The sequence below is a fragment of the Manduca sexta genome, chromosome 25, assembly GCF_014839805.1.
Source record: "Manduca sexta isolate Smith_Timp_Sample1 chromosome 25, JHU_Msex_v1.0, whole genome shotgun sequence".
Classification (NCBI taxonomy): Eukaryota; Metazoa; Arthropoda; class Insecta; order Lepidoptera; family Sphingidae; genus Manduca; species Manduca sexta.
In genome coordinates, this window is record NC_051139.1 from 8,883,479 (window position 1) to 8,902,314 (window position 18,836).

General features: G+C 33.5%; 4 protein-coding genes across 5 annotated transcripts; 2 read left to right on the forward strand and 2 right to left on the reverse strand.

The window, feature by feature from the left end:
- Positions 1-1,155: 1,155 nt before the first annotated feature.
- Positions 1,156-4,046, reverse strand: LOC115455277 (cytoplasmic tRNA 2-thiolation protein 2-A). The gene is made up of 4 exons (XM_030183972.2): positions 3,589-4,046; positions 2,987-3,342; positions 2,489-2,767; positions 1,156-2,280 (listed from the first exon to the last, which is right to left on the reverse strand). Exons 1-4 carry the CDS (start codon positions 3,848-3,850, stop codon positions 2,017-2,019), a joined length of 1,161 nt encoding a protein of 386 aa, XP_030039832.1. The 5' UTR covers positions 3,851-4,046; the 3' UTR covers positions 1,156-2,016.
- A 411-nt stretch (positions 4,047-4,457) lies between these two features.
- LOC119190578 lies at positions 4,458-6,892 on the forward strand. Its single transcript, XM_037442787.1, has 3 exons — positions 4,458-4,851; positions 5,010-5,250; positions 5,524-6,892. The coding sequence occupies exons 1-3, from the start codon at positions 4,660-4,662 to the stop codon at positions 6,636-6,638; spliced, it is 1,548 nt and encodes a 515-aa protein (XP_037298684.1). The 5' UTR covers positions 4,458-4,659; the 3' UTR covers positions 6,639-6,892.
- Positions 6,654-8,980, reverse strand: LOC119190579. The gene is made up of 3 exons (XM_037442788.1): positions 8,488-8,980; positions 7,572-8,189; positions 6,654-7,064 (listed from the first exon to the last, which is right to left on the reverse strand). The coding sequence occupies exons 1-3, from the start codon at positions 8,610-8,612 to the stop codon at positions 7,022-7,024; spliced, it is 786 nt and encodes a 261-aa protein (XP_037298685.1). The 5' UTR covers positions 8,613-8,980; the 3' UTR covers positions 6,654-7,021.
- A 383-nt stretch (positions 8,981-9,363) lies between these two features.
- Positions 9,364-15,881, forward strand: LOC115452949 (elongation factor 1-delta). 2 transcript variants are annotated; one of them, XM_030181603.2, is made up of 7 exons: positions 9,365-9,588; positions 9,917-10,004; positions 10,445-10,537; positions 13,996-14,178; positions 14,457-14,616; positions 14,720-14,961; positions 15,794-15,881. In XM_030181603.2, exons 2-7 carry the CDS (start codon positions 9,918-9,920, stop codon positions 15,830-15,832), a joined length of 804 nt encoding a protein of 267 aa, XP_030037463.1. In that variant the 5' UTR covers positions 9,365-9,588; position 9,917; the 3' UTR covers positions 15,833-15,881. The 2 variants fall into 2 exon arrangements, with proteins under 2 accessions (XP_030037540.1, XP_030037463.1); XM_030181680.2 differs by lacking the exon at positions 10,445-10,537 and having other exon boundaries at positions 9,364-9,588.
- The last annotated feature ends 2,955 nt before the right edge of the window (positions 15,882-18,836 follow it).

The following is an 18,836-nucleotide window of genomic DNA, read 5'->3' on the forward strand; positions in this document are numbered from 1 at the left end:
CAAATTTGAATAAACAAGTCACAAGATTTATTTCCTTTATGATAGTATATACCTACAAAATTAATTGAAAACAATAAATACTCAATTAAAATTAGGCAAATTTTTGCATGGGGTTAATCCGGATCTGCCAGGGATCTGACAAAACACCGATATTCTGTTTGTTAGCACCGTAAACATTATTTACTTGACGGATTCACTCATGTGAACTAGTGGAACGTAGGGTACAAGATGGGGTCGCAGGTAGTGTTGTGCGAAAACAAAAATTATAACACAATTACGAGTTATTTGATTTATACGATGTTATACCTCCTACGATCTTACCCCAACGCGCCTTAAGGACCTAATATACAGGGTTGGCGTAGCACAGCAACTCAGTGCTTGTAGCCATATAATAAAAAAGAAAATATATAGGGTTATTTTGACATCGCGTTACTAAATTAAACTACATAGGTACAATACTTTACCTTTGCTGACATTGTGCCAAAATCATCCATTAATAACAAATATTTTCACCGAAAATCCTGGTTTTTGTTTCCTGTTTTTTTTTTTATCATTTTGTAGGTTAATGCGAATATGGTGTGTGCGTGAGTATATTTCTGACTGAAAGTATGATGTTGCCGCTGCGACGAATTCTATTAGAGTAGTATCAGTGGCATTAGGGCACGTAAAATTAAAGTTACTTTTTATTAATATTTATTTTATTCGAAACTTTTTTATTTTACATCTACGGCTCAAGTTACATACTGTAAAGCATTATTTCCAAGTAGATAAGTATGTGGTTTTATTTAGTAACGCAATGTCAAAATGGCCCTGAAAATGCGAAAAATTGTGTAAATGTTGAATGTTTTTTAAACTCGGCAAAGGATTTGATTTGGATTAAAATTTTGCACAGAAATGGTCTATTTCTGTGCAAAATAACTGCTGTCACGGATAAAAACTAAGGCTAGTTAATGTCCCGGTAGCATGTTCTCGTGAGAAATAAAATATGACGTTGACGTCGTACTGTCATAGATAGAGCTGTAGATCGGTACAGTGATCTTTGTAGCGGGAACAGCGAAGCAACATCTAATGTGATTAAATATTGATATTTATCAAATTATTTAGCTTTCTTCTGTGACTTCCGAGGCAGGATATTACAATTTAAAAAATATTACATTATTTTAATATGTAGTTTTATTTCCAAATAGACTTACTTGCTATAATAAGTTACAAACATTATCGTACAGGGGTTGCAAAACTTATCACCGAGTTGGTTCTTTTCTGTATTGTCAGGGTACGTAAGGGGGTGAAACAGGGGTTAAGATAATGACCATCCGAATTAGGATCTATTTTTTTTATAGAAAATGACCTATTTCGTTAGACTGAATTATAGAAATTGTCGTTGTATGCAAATCTCGTAAGCGTTTAATTAAAACCAATCACCCATCAGTGGCAGATATTTGCGACGTCTTTCCTTTGTGCCACTTATCAGTGGCGGCCTCAGCTGGCTCCAGAAAAAAAGTACTTGATTACAATAATTTCATGGGTAAAATGTTATCAAGTACGATGAGCTGATAAACATTGTGGTGACGTGAAAAAATTGCCCTCAGAGGCGCGAGCCCGGGTGGTGGCCGGATCGCCTCCCCTAAGGCCGCCACTGCCAGTGATGATAACATGTAATGATACTGGGCAAGCAGACACACGACTTAGAACAAAAAAGTCTCGTGTGACGTCAACATACGCCACATTCATACCACAAGACTCAAGATTAGCTGTACTCTAACTTTTTCATATGGTCCGCAAAGATATCTCGGTTCTGGTACCACAGACCACATATTTATTTCAATAAAACATATTAACAATTCACTGAATGATTTTATTCTTATCAGGTTAACATACAGGTCAAGTGATCTTGGGAAAAGCTTTTTTTAATTGAGTGATTTGGGCCACTTATAAATGCCCAGAGGCCTGCAGGTTGAGCATAGCTGATCAAGGTCTTTGCATTACATTACATATATAAAGAGGGAATATAATATTTTAAGTTAATATTAACTCCTGGATGGTTTGTGTTAGTTGAGATTGACTCATCTGAGCATAGTTTCTGCTACAACTAAAACAAAGTGTTTTATGAATAAAGGGAAACATGGACTTATGCATACTGTTTACCACTGCCCAATCTTCAGTGTGTAGACCATCATTACTATTTATAGGCGTAGGTTGAGGCTTCAAAAGGGATACCAATCTTGAGAATTCAGTTGCTTCCAGGGCAGACAGCTTCAAATTTTTTCTATTCAAATTACTCTGGAAAGAAATTATTATCTGAAGAAACATCTACAAAATAATTTTTTTGGATGATTTTCATAAAAGCAAAGAACAAATTTTGAAGTGCTAATGAAATGTTATAATTAATAATAATTCCAGTTACCAAGAGGGATAAACAATAGAAAGCATCAACTATATACATTAAAACTAAATTATAAACATTATTGCATGGATAAAATATAGTTACCTCACAGATGATGCATTTCATATCCTTCTTAATTTTATTGTCATTGTGTAAACCAATTTTGTCTGCAGTTTTACATACAGTAGATACAGTTGCTGGGAAATTTTCCTGTAAATCTCCTACAAAATTACTAATAACAGATTGTATACTGTTTTCTTGGTGATGATCAAAATTAATACATGTTAATTGTTTGATTCTCATGTAATTGTCTAATTCCTCTTGACTTATATCTTTCATGGGTCTTATTATTTTTATTTTTTCATTTCTGTTATCCATAAATCCCTAAAATAACAAAAGATAATGTCAACAATGCATCAGGTGGTGAGGTGGCTGGTTAATAAAAACAGAGGATACAATATTATCACTAATATAAACAAATTAATAAGGTTCAATAGTCTATATATCCATGGCACAAGACTAATAACTTAAGAATCAAGGGTATGTGTACTGATTTTTCTTTATTTAATTACAGACATATATTTCTTTGCAAATAATACTCACAATATCATTCTCTATTTGTGACCCACGTCCAATGGATATGTTAGATAATAAATTTATTGCCAAGCTTGTGGTTGTTTCTGCAGTAAATATTAATTCACAGTCTAAAAGTTTGGCATATTTTATAAATAAACTTCTTTTAATTTTTAACATCATATCATTGTATACACTTAAGGGTATATCTTTAAACATATTATTAATCTTTTCATTATGTTCAGCATTCACAATCGGCAGGCTGTTTGTATTCAATATTTTTAGATTTGGTTCAAAATAATCAGCAATATTGGCAATGTAAACATCAAAGCTATACAATTTACATTGTTTTATAATATTGTTTATGCGATCTACATCCCCATTACCTGAAAATAATACATTTGAATCAATATATTTCTATAACTACTAATTATAAAACTATGCTTTTACTCATCATACATTTCAAAAAGGTGTAAGTATGGCTTAATGACTGTGTAACGAGTTTAAAGCTACAAAGCGAATAATGATCAGAGATTGAACCTTTTCAAAGTAATCATTGGTTTATGCTATCAATTTAAAATCCTGCTTGTCTACTTGCTGATACTATTCAGGGCTTCTGATTCAATACTCACTTATGTGTAAGAAAAGTGGACGGATCCGCAGTTTCTTGTGGTTATCTAAAACTATCCCATTGTGAATCAAGTCCAATAACACTGTAGAACCTTTACCTCCAGACAAACAAATCAATACATTTTCGTCTTTTGATAATATTTTATTTTTTCCTATGCAACCGCGAAATTTGTGCACAATGTTTATTGAGAAGCAAACATCACAGTAAATGTCTTTTTTTCTTAGAGTGATAGTACCTAAAGCACCACATTTTTTGCAAATCATATTTTATGATTATTTCCTTATGTACATAACTTTCACTATTTTAAATTAAAGCAAACGGTTTATGTTTTCAATTTAATTAAATTAAACTTTTAGGTTGGGGCGCCAAGTTCGTGTTTTATTTATAACACGTTTGTAAGACAGTAAAAGTTAGCACTTGTCAGTTGTCAACTGGGATGACACTAATGTTGAGTAGGACATACAAGAGGCGGTACATTTGTCCGGGACATGACGTCAAAGTCGCGGCAGTCGCGTTACTTATTCTCCGTCTCTGGTAAACTGTAGGACGAGGACAGTGAGGCAGAGAACCGCATTCTACAAATTACAATAGGACGTTATTTTACAATGGACGTTACATTACTGCGTTTCGAGTCGCGAGCGAGAGGGAAATATTTTGAGGGTTAACATTACAAAATACTGTAAGATACGCATTGAAACGCCGAGCATCACTACGCCTTGCCTCATTTGAAGTAGGACGTTGTACCGGCTCAATGCTAAAAAGAGGCTACTCTTACAAACTCTTTTTTATGTCATGTCCTACCAACTCTAGATGACATTCCTAATAGGGTATTTGACAAATTTTCGTAAAGTATTTTTTAAAATGTTCTAGTCACTAAAGATACGCTTGACAATTGTTTTTTTTTTATATTTAGAGCCATTTTAATAGCCAAAAGACAGTTTTAATAAATACATTTCGTGTTTCCCGCTGAAACGCTAAGTCACGTGTCAAATAAAAGGTGTGACGTCACGATGTAATAGTCTTAGTGTAAACAATACGTGAGATTCGTTTATTATTCCAGATTCTTTAAAAAATGGCGTCAAAGTCCTATAGAATATGTGCCGTTCCTTTGTGTCACAATACATGTATCAAAACCCCTTCTAAATTATTTATCCACGTGCCACAATCGCAAAATCTTCGTGTAAAGTGGCTGCAGTTAGCACGACGTGATCCGACCAGTGTATCACCAAAATCCTCAATTTATTTTTGCGAGGATCATTTTGATGTGAGTAGTATTACTTTAAAATATCTATAAATATTGATAGTTCAGTAAAACTGTAGCTCCTTTAAAGGTACAATTTTGAGGTTAAAGCAAAGTTGTTTATTTATATTGTGTTTAAATGCTTTAATTTCCTGTTTAACGTTGATTTGTCTCTTTTGCAGCTGCCCAATGACATGGAAAACTACATGGAGTACAGTATTATGGGTTCTGTGTCGGCAATACGAATGAAACCCTCCTGTTTACCTTCTAGATTTGAATGTCAACCTGATCGTTTGAAGAGAACGGCTAAAAGTGTGCCTCGGCCAGTGGCAGTAAAAAGACAGCGTGCATCATTAATACAAGAAATACTTGTACAGACAGAAACTGTGGATACACCATCCACTAGCAACATAGGGACTGGAGGTAAGTAAATCAATACCTAAAGCTGACCTATTATAACATAGACTCTCATAGGACATATTTATAAGAATCATGAAGTATTTTGCTAAATTCATGTTGGTAGAACTGTAATCAACTTCTTAACATAAGACTTGAACAAGTGTTTCTGAATACTTAAGTCAAGCCTCTCCTGTTAAAACTTTCAGTACTAACTGATATGTATATAGTTCTAGTTTTTGTCAGCTGGAATCAAAGAATATTACAGTTTCATTAAAATATAAACAATTTTTCTTTCAGATTCACAAGTAATGGATGAAAAGTCAGATCTCTTTGAAATGAACCAAAATAAATCAACCCAAGTGTGTCCAGAATCTGAAAATAAAATAGTCCAAGTAAATTTTAAACCAAAATATAGAAGCAAGGGCTTACAGACTACCAGTTTCAGCAAACACAAAACAACATCTACAGCAGACAGTGATGATCAAAATAAAAAAAATTTAGAGTCTGAACTAACAGTAATAAGACAAGAAAAACGAGAGGAATTTCACCAATCATCTCTTGCAAGTACTCTGAAACTAATACAAGATAAACCAAGGTTTTACATTGGCATATTAAAAGAATGTTATTTTTTAGTGGACCTTATAAAAAAACATACTATTATTCCTGTTGAAAATATATTGTTATGCCTAAAAAAAATAAGATTGGACTCAAAATTTGTAGAACTTGCTAATCAGTTTGGTATGTCAGTTTCTTATGCCAACAGAATTTTTAAGAAAAATGTGCCAATTATTGCAAAAGCTCTACATTGTTTTATTATAAAATCTGATAAAACTGCTATAGAACTGAACTTACCAATTGCTTTTAGGCATAAATACAGAAACATTAATTGCATAATAGACTGTCTGGAAATTGAAATCCAAAAGCCATTAAAATCTGTCAATCAGGCTCTAACATGGTCAGATTATAAAAAGGCCAATACAATAAAATACCTTATAAGTAGCACACCTGATGGTATTATTAACTATGTTTCTCCTGGTTATGGTGGCAGGATTAGTGATGTATGTTTGGTTGAAAACTGCAAGTTTCTAGATCATTTGGAACCTGGTGCGATTGTACTAGCTGATAGAGGATTTAAGCATATTGAGCAACTATTATTACAAAAGGGATGTAGTTTAGTGAGACCTCCAAGTTTATCAGCTAAGTCCAATTTAACCAAAGCTGAAGCTCGAAAAACTAAGGAGATAGCAAGTTTACAGATACACATTGAAAGAGTCATCCGAAGTCTAAGGGAGTTCTCAATGTTAAAACCGCATTCAGCTGTCAATACAAATTTAATTAAGTTTTTGGACGATTGCATTATTATTGCATGTGCCCTAATTAATTTACAAGGTTCCTCGATTAAAAACATTTGACAAATATAAACAAAATTTAAAAGAAAACATTTTATTTTCCAAAATAAACCTTTCTTTAAATTACTCACATACATTTGCAAAAGAACTTGACTGCAAACATTTCTGTGATTGTTTTGTTACATATAAGAGATATAAAACTTTTTTGGCTCGTTGGACATTTAATTTCAATAACTGTGTCACCCTTTTGAAATACCATCTGGTGATGCAGCTACCATTGAGAATTTTTGGCTGATAATTAAACCACATTTTGCAATCTTGCCATATTTTTTTTCCAACTCCTTTGTTACTACTTCTTCCAATGATCTTCCTCTTTTCATGGCTGGAGTATCTGGTACTTTAACTCCCATTATTAAGGCAACCAAGGATCCATCAGTTGTTTTGCATCATGAAACATTGAATGCTTTTGATGCTGTTATTCTGGCATACCTGAAAAGAATTTTTTTTTTTTTAAATGTTAAACTAGTAACTGCCTGGGGGCCACATATACATTTATATCCCTACTAGAATGCCCTGTAGAATGGGTGCCCAACACATATGAATGTGTACACAAATGTCAAAAGACTAGTAAAGCTACAAGACTAATTTACATTTTGTGATTGCATCTCACATGGAAACATATAATTCCAATATATATTACTCTAAGACAGCATTTTCTAACCTTTCTTAGCTGTGGTCCACTAAATGAGCAAAGATGATCACCACAGACCTCTTTAAATTACTTTATTAAAATGCCTCTTTTTAAGCACATCCTGAAACTTCATGTAGCTTTAACATTGAAATCAACCCACTCTAGATATGTATACAGGCCCCAGGTTGGGAATTTTGCTCTAGAACATTGATTTTAAATGATATCATATTAGTTCAATCATAACAGTATGATTAAAGGGCAAATCACTTTTAAAATACAATCATATACCTATAACTAAATAATACCTTAACTCATGCCATGCTTGAATTTTATGTTGTGCTTGAGTCAGACTTTCCACAAAATTTATAATTTCTTGTGAAAAAACATCATTAATTTCGGCTAAAAATGTTTCACAGTCACTTCCTTTCTTATGCTTGATGCTTAAATAATGCATCGAGAACAGAATGTCAGGAACTTTGTAATCAGCTTGATATTTTAGGATTTGAGTAGTACATAAATTACTTCTTTTGCTTTCCACCAAAAAATCATTTAAAACTACATCACCAAACTCTTTACATGTTGAAGAAGAATTTCCCTTCATTTCTTTAACTGTTGTGCATTTTGCAAACTTTGATTTCTTCCAATAACATTCAATTGATGTACATGGTGGTTCCTCACTCCTCCGATGTGCCCACATAAGGAAAGCTACCGCGTGTTTACATCCTCCTTGTGAAGCAGGGCAATTATGGCACTGGACACTTATAACTATGCCCTCTTTTACTTCTACTACCAAACTGACAGAATATGATGGACAACGGATTTTGTGCTCAGGGCATATTTTACATTTTACAGTGCATAAAGTCGCGTCACGCTTCAATTGGACGTACCCAACGGCATAATCACCATACGACTGTCTTGATAATCTGTAAAAATAGAAATAAAGCATCACAGATAGCCACAATACGAGAGACTTTTCGTTGAAAAGATTTTACACAAATAACAGGTACCTAATCAGAGTAAGATTCCTCATAAGTTACGATTTTATTGGTAACGTAATAATGTATTATTTATATTTATAGTCTACAAAGTAAACATGTACCTATCACATACATGATACAAAGGTTATCTTTTGGCAAAAAAAAATAAGGTTAAGTACATAAATCAAACTGTAATCTATTGTGAATTGAACAAAATATCAGAAAAGGATAGTTTTGTACTTACAATAAAGTTTTCACGTTCCTAAATTCGGCAGAACAAAAGTCCGAATTTGAGGCAAAGAAATTTGTGATCATAAAAAACATTTTTGGCAAATTTGCACTGTCAGCTTTAATAAAACCAATTTCCATGCTTTTTTTTTCGCTAAAGTGCACTTTGGACACGAAATAATCAAATAAATATTAATGAAACCTGAGAATGAAACGCGCCAAAATCTTTTTTGGAATTACAAGACTAACGGACAAGACATTACATATTATAATACATCGTGATGTCACGGTCTCTAGTTTTTTTTTTTTTTATAATTCGTCCTTAGAGGACAGGCTATAGTCTTACGACCATACTGCCTAGTCTTACGTATTTCTTTTCTTCAAATTTTCACGGTCTCTAGTCTTGGTCGCTTGAGACGTTTCTTGTAAATGATGCACAGATTCAAAGACTCTTATTTTTATTTAGGAAAATAAAATATTTAATAATTTTTATTTGTAATTTAAGTCAAATATTCTTAATTAACACCTTAAACTACTTTTTAACCGAAGTTATATATTAACGTATAGGTTATATTATCTTATTCTTGCTTAAATTAAATATAGAAATTTATATATTGTAAAGAGCAATGTTCATGTTGGCCTCCAGAAAATTGGTTATAATATTACTTATGAATGTGTTAAAATTTTTGTTGTATTGTTTTTTTATATGATGTTATTGGTCGATTAACAGTATAATAATAATCAACGTAGGTATGTTAGTAGTAGGTAAGTACTAAAATGAATAAAAATAAAACCATCGGTTTACCGGATGACACTCCTTATTCAGATTCTGAATAGAATTGGGAAACATAAAAAACGGATGTGTAAGCCGGACAAAATGATTTAGATGGGCTTAAAAAACAGGTATCCAAAGCCGTAGATCTTATTAAAAATCAACGTTTTTTTCTTTCGTCCGAGATAAAATTTATCTTTGAATTTTGATCTTTCTTTTGGTGCCCGAAAAACTGCCGTGTAGCAGTTATTTGTGGTTACAAGTTCATAATTTTAGTTGTCTTGCGTTATTATTAGTTTATTTGATTTTGTTCTTGTGTTATATTTGCAGCACAGTTTATTACAAGTGAGTTAATAAAATATATGTAGTATAAATATGTAGTTTCAATAATTTTTAAACTTAACCTAAAAGAACTACAACTTTTCGAAAGAGTTTGATAATGTTGCGCTTTCGTGTTTCAATTGTATAATCAGTTTTTTTTGTATTGTTTTGCTTAAGCGAAAAAAATAATAATTAGATTTTTTTGTGATTCTCATTGATTCAATTTACTTCTAAGTGAATATTAACGATACGTGGCTATCTCGGAATATAAATACTTAGCGCAATATGTACACACTTTTAGCGCGAAATATATGTCTAATACCTATAATTTATTACTCTAATTATTTTTCAGAATGTCTGTTTTAATACACGAGAAAATTTGGTTAGACAAGAATATCTACAATGATGCAGAAAAGGCTTATTATGAGAACTTGTCCAAAGTGAGTATGAAGCAGTGAATAATAAATTGATAGAGACCATACTTCCTTATTTTGTTGTATTCTGATGAAGGTATCTTAACAGACATATTATGTGCAAACAGTTAAATTAAATGCTAACAAGAAAATCAACAAAATAATAAACAACCATATCTTAGTGCAGACACATTTAGGTATTTGAGGCCAAATAAACCAATCAAGTCAATTTAAGAGACCTGGTGGATATAAAGTGTAGATTGTGTATCAACATACTTGTTCCCACATGCTACACAGATACCTTAATATAATTATTTACAAATGCATAGTTTATTTTTAAATAATGCATGTGTCTCTTTTCTCAACTTTTTTAAATGAAATCTTATTCAGGTAGAATTCATGACACATAGAAACAAGTAGAGTAATCAATATTTTGTTGCAATACCAAATTTTATTTGGGTTTATAGGTACAAGCAAGTCCTCAACTCTCACTAGCTTGCTCATCTTTAGCCAGTGAAGTTGCAAAGGCTAGGCAGCATATTAAAAACTCTCTTGAATGTGTGAGTAAATTATTATTTATTATATGTAGGTACTTACATCACACATTTAGTTTTGAGATGTACCGTCATTTTGGGTTCCTAATTTTATTAACAGAAATGATAATAATTAATAAGTTTTCAAGTTTATATTGTATACTATTATCTTTATTGTATACTATTATCTAAAGCTGAATAGTTTATTTGAACATAATAATCTCAGGAACTACTGGTTCAAATTGAAAAAATATTTTAGTGTTTGATAGCCCGTTCATCAAGGAATGCTGTTAAGCCGCATCAAAGGGTCCATATAACCCGATTCCTGTTGGTTTCCCTTTCATAATTCATGTAAAACCTGACGCATTTATATGTATTTATTAGTACTTATATGTTGTATCAGGTTCTCTTTCAGAAAATTTTACCCTTCGCCTCTGCTGTTGAGTATATAACATCACACTGTGAAATAAATTATAAAATTATAATTTATTGATATAAATAAATATATACAACTCAAATTATTTTAAAAATTATAACTGGGTAAAATATGAGTAATTATTAATTTTATATTAGTATGTAACTAGGTGTTGCTATTGATCCAACCATGTGAAAGACCTACCCTACTAACTATAATGTGTTAATCGCGGACATAGTCTGAGTGTCAAATTACATTCAAAGAGCTCGATTCAGCAGATTTTTTGGTTAGGTACTTCTAATACAACATAGTCAACAGAAATCTATGGCAAGCCTTAAGCTAAAAATAGCATTCGGAGATAATGTAGATTTCACCTAGTAAACGGATTTTCAGTATTGGTCATCAGGACAATAGTCCTAGAGATTAATGCATTCAAATCATACAACTTCACTACAGAATATAGATTGATATATATTGAAGGCCGGTAAGTCCAATGATTAGACTTCTAAAATTACAAATACAATAAATATTTTGTAATGAGTAATGACGTACCTATGTGAGTGATTCCAGGTCCAGGGCGACCTTTAAACTTTGGGTATGGTTACAGGGGTGTTAGAGAAGATCAACTGATAGTGTAACTAAATTAAGCTACTATAACTGACAACATTGGTTGTATCCTAAAGTGTGCTGTCATAAATACTTATTTCAAGCTGCCTAAGATTAGTAAATTTTTAGCACCTGTCAAGTGCCATATACTTCTACAAGAACCGGATGTATACAAGATAGATTGAAACCGTTGCCTCTTTTATACCGGCCAAATCAAAATGCATATACTGACCCTCGTAAAAGAACGTACAGCTGCCGTGAAACACCGACGCTCTACGAAGTATGTAGTTGCTGAGCACTCTGAAGTAGGCTCTAATCATTTTCTATGACTAGACAAGCCACAAATCCTTGCCAAAAATACCGATTCCTATCTAGGATGACTCGCGATGCTATTAAAATTAAAAAACATCATAATTTTAATAGAGAAGAGCCTGTTCTGCATTTAATTAAATCGGAACCCAAAAGACTGGCCGCCAGACTTCAAGATATTGTGAGCTCATTATGCGTAGATCACACCACCAAGAGTTAAAAAAAAAATTGAATAATTGTAAAATGTTGGTAGATATTGTAACTTAAATTTTTCTGACGACAAATACCTCAGTTCACCCCATGACCACGAAGGGCTGCAAAGTCTTCGAAACGCCGGAAGAAAATTATAATACAAAAACCGCGACAAAATCCGCAGGATAGTTTAATTTAAATGCCTAACATTCGCGTAAACATAAGAAAACAGGATTTAATTATTTTTAGTTCATTGTCCTCTATTTGAAATGCAGTAATTCTGATACTAGTTTTCTAAACCAAATATCAGGGAATGGGAAAATCGACTAGTAAATAAGGAGAATGCACTGAAATCAACACTGAAGAAGTTGAGCGAATCAAATAATAAAAATGTGTTCGCCTCGGATAGCAATGAAGAAGACTTCATTTGTGATGCGCGGAAGCCCAGCGGAGGTACACAGAACTACCTGAGGAAGTAAATCTGGCCTTGGCCGTGATCACTCGATATGTTTTAGGTATTTGGATCGAGGAGCCATCTTTGAAATTTTATTGGTTAAAGAAGGACAAGTAACATTGCGTGGTTAAAATTGTAGCTTTTACAAAAAAAGTACTCCTCAATTCTGATATCTAAATTTTGACTACTTACTGAATTTTCTTTAGATTTGGAAATGTAGCTTAAGCTTTGTTTTTAAAAAGGTCTGCCTTGTACTGCAATGTTTTTTTATTTAAGTAGGTACATAAGTTGACGAGCATAAGTGGTATGTACCCTTTGCGATCCTGCACGAGGGGCACTATTATGCGTTCTAAAAATCTGTTTGGTCAATTTTTTAAGATCCCCTTACACAATCAACCCCTGTCTTTATTTTAGTAATTTTCCATTAATGGCCCTAAGTCAGCGTCTTTATTTTATTATCACCGATGCAAAAATGAAAAACATTTCCAGTCTATATAGTAAGGCGCAACCATGTACTTATTTTTTCGTAAGGGGTTAATTTATCAAGTCGACTCTAAATATGGCTATTTAATTATGATTGACTTTGTTAATGTTTTATGTTTATAATCAGCATTCATACATTTTCAGTTATAAGTTCTAAGAACTGTTGAGACTGATAGAAGTATAATGATGGAGGCAAGGCGGGCTCCACTGTGCTGTATTAATTGCTTGCTATAGTTGGGTTGAAATGTTCCACTGCTTGTATATGTACTTATTTATATTATCGGTTGTGGCATGTTAGTTCTGCGTATTTGCGTCATGTTTACAAACAAGTGGCCTTTTAGACGATCTTGCGCGTAGCTTGCAGAGAAAAGGTGTCTGTTTGAATCTATTTTTAAATATACATTTATATTACAATGATCGTTTTGCGGTCCAAGCTGAATCCACATTTCATAAGTTCACATTATTTGTAAGTCTTGTCTAAATCCTGTTTCTTATCTGACAGTAAGTTGTCTAGAGCTGCAATCTTTGGAAATTCTCTTTGGAAAGCTTAAGTACTCTGAAACTGGCTAGCACAACAATATTTTATTCTTGGGTAATTCTTGTGTTTAAACGTAGATTTTGTTATACTTTGTATATCAATATGATACTAATTCTTTAAATTAAACATATTTAAAGCTATATATATACATACGAAGCTGTTATAACATTGAGGTCATCCACTGTTTCTAACTCCGCATCTTCCAAATTTAATTTAGCCCTGCGCATATATTGTTTTATCCTGATGATTATTTTTAATCACGAACACAAGGCTAGCGTATATTAAATATATATTTTTTTTATTATTTTTTCTGAATATCACCTGAAATGACGGTATTCTTATTTAGATAGTAGAGGCTAATTATTGGTTTTGCGCTAGCTCTTTTGTATTTCTTATTGTATATGCTTGCACCAAGGCATGTACTATTATATAATTACTATTTATTTATACATAAACATTATATAAAATACATCTGTTTATATTTCCAGATGGACAGTGTAGCCACTTTGGCTGGTGTACCTAATACAGAACTCAACAATAAACTGAATAGTCTGGAGAAGGAGAACAAGGACCTTAAAAAAGCTATTGATGATTTGCGTAATTTGGTCATCAGTCTTAAGGCAAGAGTAGATATTCTAGAATCAGCAGACAAGTCTAAAGTTTCAGCTAAAGTGAGTTATGATATAAAAAAATGCAATATATTTCTAATGTTCTTGCAGTAGTTAGGATTCATCACGAAAATATCCTCGTAAAGACTGGTACATTGGCTAAGGGGATTGACAGTTTAAAAACACTATACCTTTCTTATTGAGCCGCAAGTTCAAAAACTAGCGTTTAGTCAATGGCAAATGAAACTAGCAGATGGCTGCATAGTTTATACAATTCAACTATTAAAATGCAATTAAGGAATATTATTTTTAGTAGCTGATATTTATGGTAATGTTTAAAGGAAAGTGCTCCAGCGGCCGCCCCAGCTGAGGCTAAAAATGATGAAGCCGATGATGATGATGATGTGGATCTATTTGGATCCGATGATGAAGCAGAAAGTGCTGAAGCTGCAAAAGTACGAGAGGAGCGGTTGGCTGCATACAACGCAAAGAAAGCTAAAAGTATGTGGTTTTATCTACGAGCCCTTTTTAAAGAGTATGTTTCTAAGTTACATGTTATTCGAGACTATTTGGTTTGATTTTTATTCTTGTACTTTTGTAACAGAACCAGTTTTGATCGCGAAATCAAATATAATTTTGGATGTTAAGCCGTGGGACGACGAAACCGATATGGCGGCTTTGGAGCAATCTGTTAGGACTATCAGTACAGATGGTCTATTGTGGGGTGCTGCGAAACTAGTGCCTTTAGCATACGGTATCCACAAGCTGCAGATTTCTTGTGTCGTTGAAGACGACAAGGTTTCTGTGGACTGGCTGACTGAAGAAATTGAAAAATTTGAGGACTTTGTAAGTAACCCAATTATTTTATATAATTTCTACCATTAGGTATATATTATAATACGTTTTATAAAATACTTAGTAACGCCTTGTGTACTTTGGTGGGAAAAAAGGCGTTACTATGGTTTCCCAGGACGGGAATGTGGCATAGATATAGGCGAAGCTAGGGTATTATAATGTGGTAGAGGCTGGAGATGTGTTGATTTGTGGATAAATAATATATTTTATTATTCCATAGCGAATGTTATTTTGATGGTAAAGATTGATTGGAAATAGAAAGGTTTCTATGTACATTTGGCCTAAAAAGACACGTTACCGAAGGGCATCACCAATAATGCGCGAGGTCGCAGAGGGTTGTCCGAATCGCTTTCTTCTAAGGCCGCCACTGAGTAACAGAAAGTAATATGACAATCAAACCCTTCTGTGAAATCAGCAAAACTGGTTCAAAAATGGCAATTATTTACATTGCTATGATAGCAATGCTATCTCTGTATTAAAACGCAGTTATATGGTCGGTGACGTCACAACTTATTACGTGCATTTCTTTTCTGTTATTTGAGTGCTATCTTTTACACCAAATTTTAAAGCTTTTTATAAGATTTCTTTTAATTTATTTTCTACTGAATTTTTGGTCGACATATATTGTTGATAAATAATGTATAAAAAATGTAATCTAACTCATGAACTTACCGTTTAAAACACGTCAAAATATTCGCAGTTCGCATTAAAAAAAAATTCTCTCACCGTTAATTCCAGATTTGGCTGAGTTTATACACTTTTACGGTCGACCAACTAATATTATATTGTGAGTGTATCAATAATAAAATGTTTTTGTTTGCAGGTACAAAGTGTTGATATTGCTGCATTCAATAAAGTTTAACAAACAAAGGAATGCCAGTTAATATGTTAAAATAAATTGATTCTATAAATTTGTTGTTTTTGTACCTATTATTAATGTAAAATATTTATTCTTTATAAATTGTGTAATAGTATCTAACTACCACATTCTATTGTTTATAAACCACCATGTAATCAAGTTTACATATTCTAGGCAATGATATATTAATAAACAAGATATGCGATAAGAACGCGCGCTCTGAAAATTCGAAATGGTGCTTAGTGCTTACTGTGATGTTTGCAAACATTATTTATAATGACAATTACGAATTGTCTTCTAAGTTATATTGGTCCATGGAAAAGAACAACTTCAATGTCAAGTATGTGTAGGTGTGCCTGTGGAACACTTTTTTGTTTATTTGTTACCTGTACCTGTACATAATAAATCCATAGATATGACACTTATACTTTTTGAAATATTAATTCTACTAGTAAACACCAAGTTGTCACTAGAGATATACCAATAGGTTTTAAGTGTCGAATACGAGAGAATAGTTAGCCCATTGTCTTATTAACGCGTCTACGCCCGGCCGCATACGTAATGCTTAAAACTACTGCGTTTGATCAAAAAATATTTATCAAATACCCAATTCTACCACGAATGCTGTTGCAAAATCATCGTGATACGTTATGGCTACACCTTTTATGTCTCGAATAAAACATCTAATGGCTTTCCATTAGATGTTGGTTTCGTTCCCTCATGCATCATATTGGTCAATAAATATAATTGATATTCTTTTTAGCCAAAGTGACTTGACTGCACCCGACACTTATCATTTTAACTAAATGAAGCCCAAGGAAAATAATTTTATTAATATAAGTTCAAAAATCTACATGTACTATACCGAGATAAAAAGTTGAAAGTAGGTATGTGAGTCCAATAAAATTATTATAGCAATCCATAGTGACATCTGTACCGCAATTCGACTGTCACCACATTAACATATTTTAAATTAAATAATATTTAGATATTTTAAAAGAAATTACCGGAGTAAAAAGTCTTATGTGCTCATCTATTACATCGGATCTATCCGAGCTGTGCCAAGTTTCATCGCAATTTCTGACGATATTTAAGTTTAATTTTAACAAACATCTAAATACCCAAACCTCCTAACATCTCTACAAACTTCAGCATTTCGAATTCATCTGACCTTTTTTTTTCATGGGGAAAATACTCTAGGATCCTCACAAGTAGTGTTAAGCAGGGTATGCCGGATTTTTACCCGCTAAAAACCCTATGTTGGTCTCCATCTGCACCTTGGTGAAGCTCTGGGACCTCAAAATGAACACGCCAGAACTCCACCAGTGCGTTGCTAAAAGCACTGTCTCGGTGAAGGAATACGAGCTCTTGCTAGCACTCTCCACCCTCTCTACAATCTATCTGTAAGTTGTTAAGCAGATGTACCAGGGCTTCGTTTACGAACGGGGTCGGCCCTCTCTCGACCTCGCTCTGCGGCCTCCTTAGTAATTAAGAATTCATCTGACCTAGGTCTTTAATATCATTTCACACGATATCAACCGATCTCTACTGCTCATTAACATCCACATATTTACAAGAATAGTGCGTTGCTCGAGGGGCAGTGTAATTTGGTTCCAGATATCTCACCATGCGAAACGCAATTGCAAGATGTCTCTAAACTTAAGGTTTAGTTTCTGTGTGCTGGTGGTTCTAGACTGACTAAGCCGGACCATCCATGCAACAATTGGTATCGTTGGCAACCCTAATATAGAATTATATTTCTACTATGCAGAGTGACTTTAAAAGTGCGACTGCCACATAAAAGTGCTTGCAAAGAAGAAATAACCGTTTAGTTTGGCTTGCGTGGGTTTGTGGGATTTGCACATTTTTACCGATCGAGTCGTCAGTTTTTGGATTGGGTTAATTGATGGCTGGTCCTATATGGTAACCCAAATTCATTCTGCAACACGTTTACATTTTTGCTCTGATTCATATAGGAGGAAGATAAGGGCAGTGAAAATAGAACAAATAACATAATAGCAGTTAAAACAGCGTCCCGTAATAGCCTATTTGGGATTTAAACGGACTTCTGAGACGAAGTTCCCCAGGTTCAAATCCACACTCGAATCCTCTAATACATCTTTGACTTTTTTAAGTGACGTGTATTATTGGTTAATTATGGCTTCCTTTAGCGGTAAAAAAAAATCATGCGGAAACAGACATACATAAAAACCTTCATAAGAGATTTTAAGATATGTGAAGTCTGTCATCCCGCACTAGGTCAACGTGGTGAACTAGGACCTACAGTCTAAATCCTCTGAGTAAGTGGTATATGAGGTTCGGTCATGATCGTTATCAGCAGTATATTGTTATTACTGGAATTAACTACCAATATACTTCTTTTGTTTTTTCGTTTCGCGGAGAAAGAGCCTTCTTACTTTCACCCAGCCTTCGTGGGAGGCGGCAAAGCAGGCTAGTTATGTTGGGTTAACTATGCCTTATGATCCCGGGTTGCTCGTGGCTCAGAAGCTACCTCATCCCAAAGGACGTTACTGTCCATCCTGGGAGTCACCACAACGTGTTTAAACCCATACAACGTGCACTAACGGCGGACAGCCCCCTGCTGCCCGTCCGTCATCCCCCGATGGCCGCTATTAGTCGCTTTGCTTGCCATGTATGTTAATGTTTTTAATGCTTGTTATTTCTTCTGGTTGCTACTTGACGAACAATTTAATATAGTGATTTGCCAACTCGGGATAAACACAACTCGTGCTAACTCGAGTTGAAATTCACGTAACTCGAGTTGACTCGAGTTAAGTAACTCGAATTAACTGGGTAAAATGAAACTGAGTAATGATTTGTTTTGGGTTATTTTTACAAATGTAATGACTTACCAGGTGAATTTAAATAATAAAGGAATTTATTTATTCATCATGTATTTATGTTTTATGTATTTAGGATTAAATCTTCGTAATATAAATAAATTAAGTATATTAATTAACAACAAAACGACTTCTTTTTATTTCTA

What these genes read in the sequence shown, in the direction of transcription:
- LOC115455277 (XM_030183972.2), bottom strand. Translation starts at nt 3,850, where the DNA reads ATGATTTGCAAAAAATGTGGTGCTTTAGGTACTATCACTCTAAGAAAA. An exon ending in TCCACTTTTCTTACACATAA is followed by an intron (nt 3,343 to 3,588) that starts GTGAGTATTGAA and finishes TATTATTTTCAG; the next exon opens with GTAATGGGGATGTAGATCGC. An exon ending in CACAAATAGAGAATGATATT is followed by an intron (nt 2,768 to 2,986) that starts GTGAGTATTATT and finishes TTGTTATTTTAG; the next exon opens with GGATTTATGGATAACAGAAA.
- LOC119190578 (XM_037442787.1), top strand. Translation starts at nt 4,660, where the DNA reads ATGGCGTCAAAGTCCTATAGAATATGTGCCGTTCCTTTGTGTCACAAT. An exon ending in TTTGCGAGGATCATTTTGAT is followed by an intron (nt 4,852 to 5,009) that starts GTGAGTAGTATT and finishes TCTCTTTTGCAG; the next exon opens with CTGCCCAATGACATGGAAAA. An exon ending in TAGCAACATAGGGACTGGAG is followed by an intron (nt 5,251 to 5,523) that starts GTAAGTAAATCA and finishes TTTTTCTTTCAG; the next exon opens with ATTCACAAGTAATGGATGAA.
- LOC119190579 (XM_037442788.1), bottom strand. Translation starts at nt 8,612, where the DNA reads ATGGAAATTGGTTTTATTAAAGCTGACAGTGCAAATTTGCCAAAAATG. An exon ending in AGGAACGTGAAAACTTTATT is followed by an intron (nt 8,190 to 8,487) that starts GTAAGTACAAAA and finishes CTATTTTTACAG; the next exon opens with ATTATCAAGACAGTCGTATG. An exon ending in CAAGCATGGCATGAGTTAAG is followed by an intron (nt 7,065 to 7,571) that starts GTATTATTTAGT and finishes AATTCTTTTCAG; the next exon opens with GTATGCCAGAATAACAGCAT.
- LOC115452949 (XM_030181603.2), top strand. Translation starts at nt 9,918, where the DNA reads ATGTCTGTTTTAATACACGAGAAAATTTGGTTAGACAAGAATATCTAC. An exon ending in CAACGCAAAGAAAGCTAAAA is followed by an intron (nt 14,617 to 14,719) that starts GTATGTGGTTTT and finishes CTTTTGTAACAG; the next exon opens with AACCAGTTTTGATCGCGAAA. An exon ending in TTGAAAAATTTGAGGACTTT is followed by an intron (nt 14,962 to 15,793) that starts GTAAGTAACCCA and finishes TTTTGTTTGCAG; the next exon opens with GTACAAAGTGTTGATATTGC.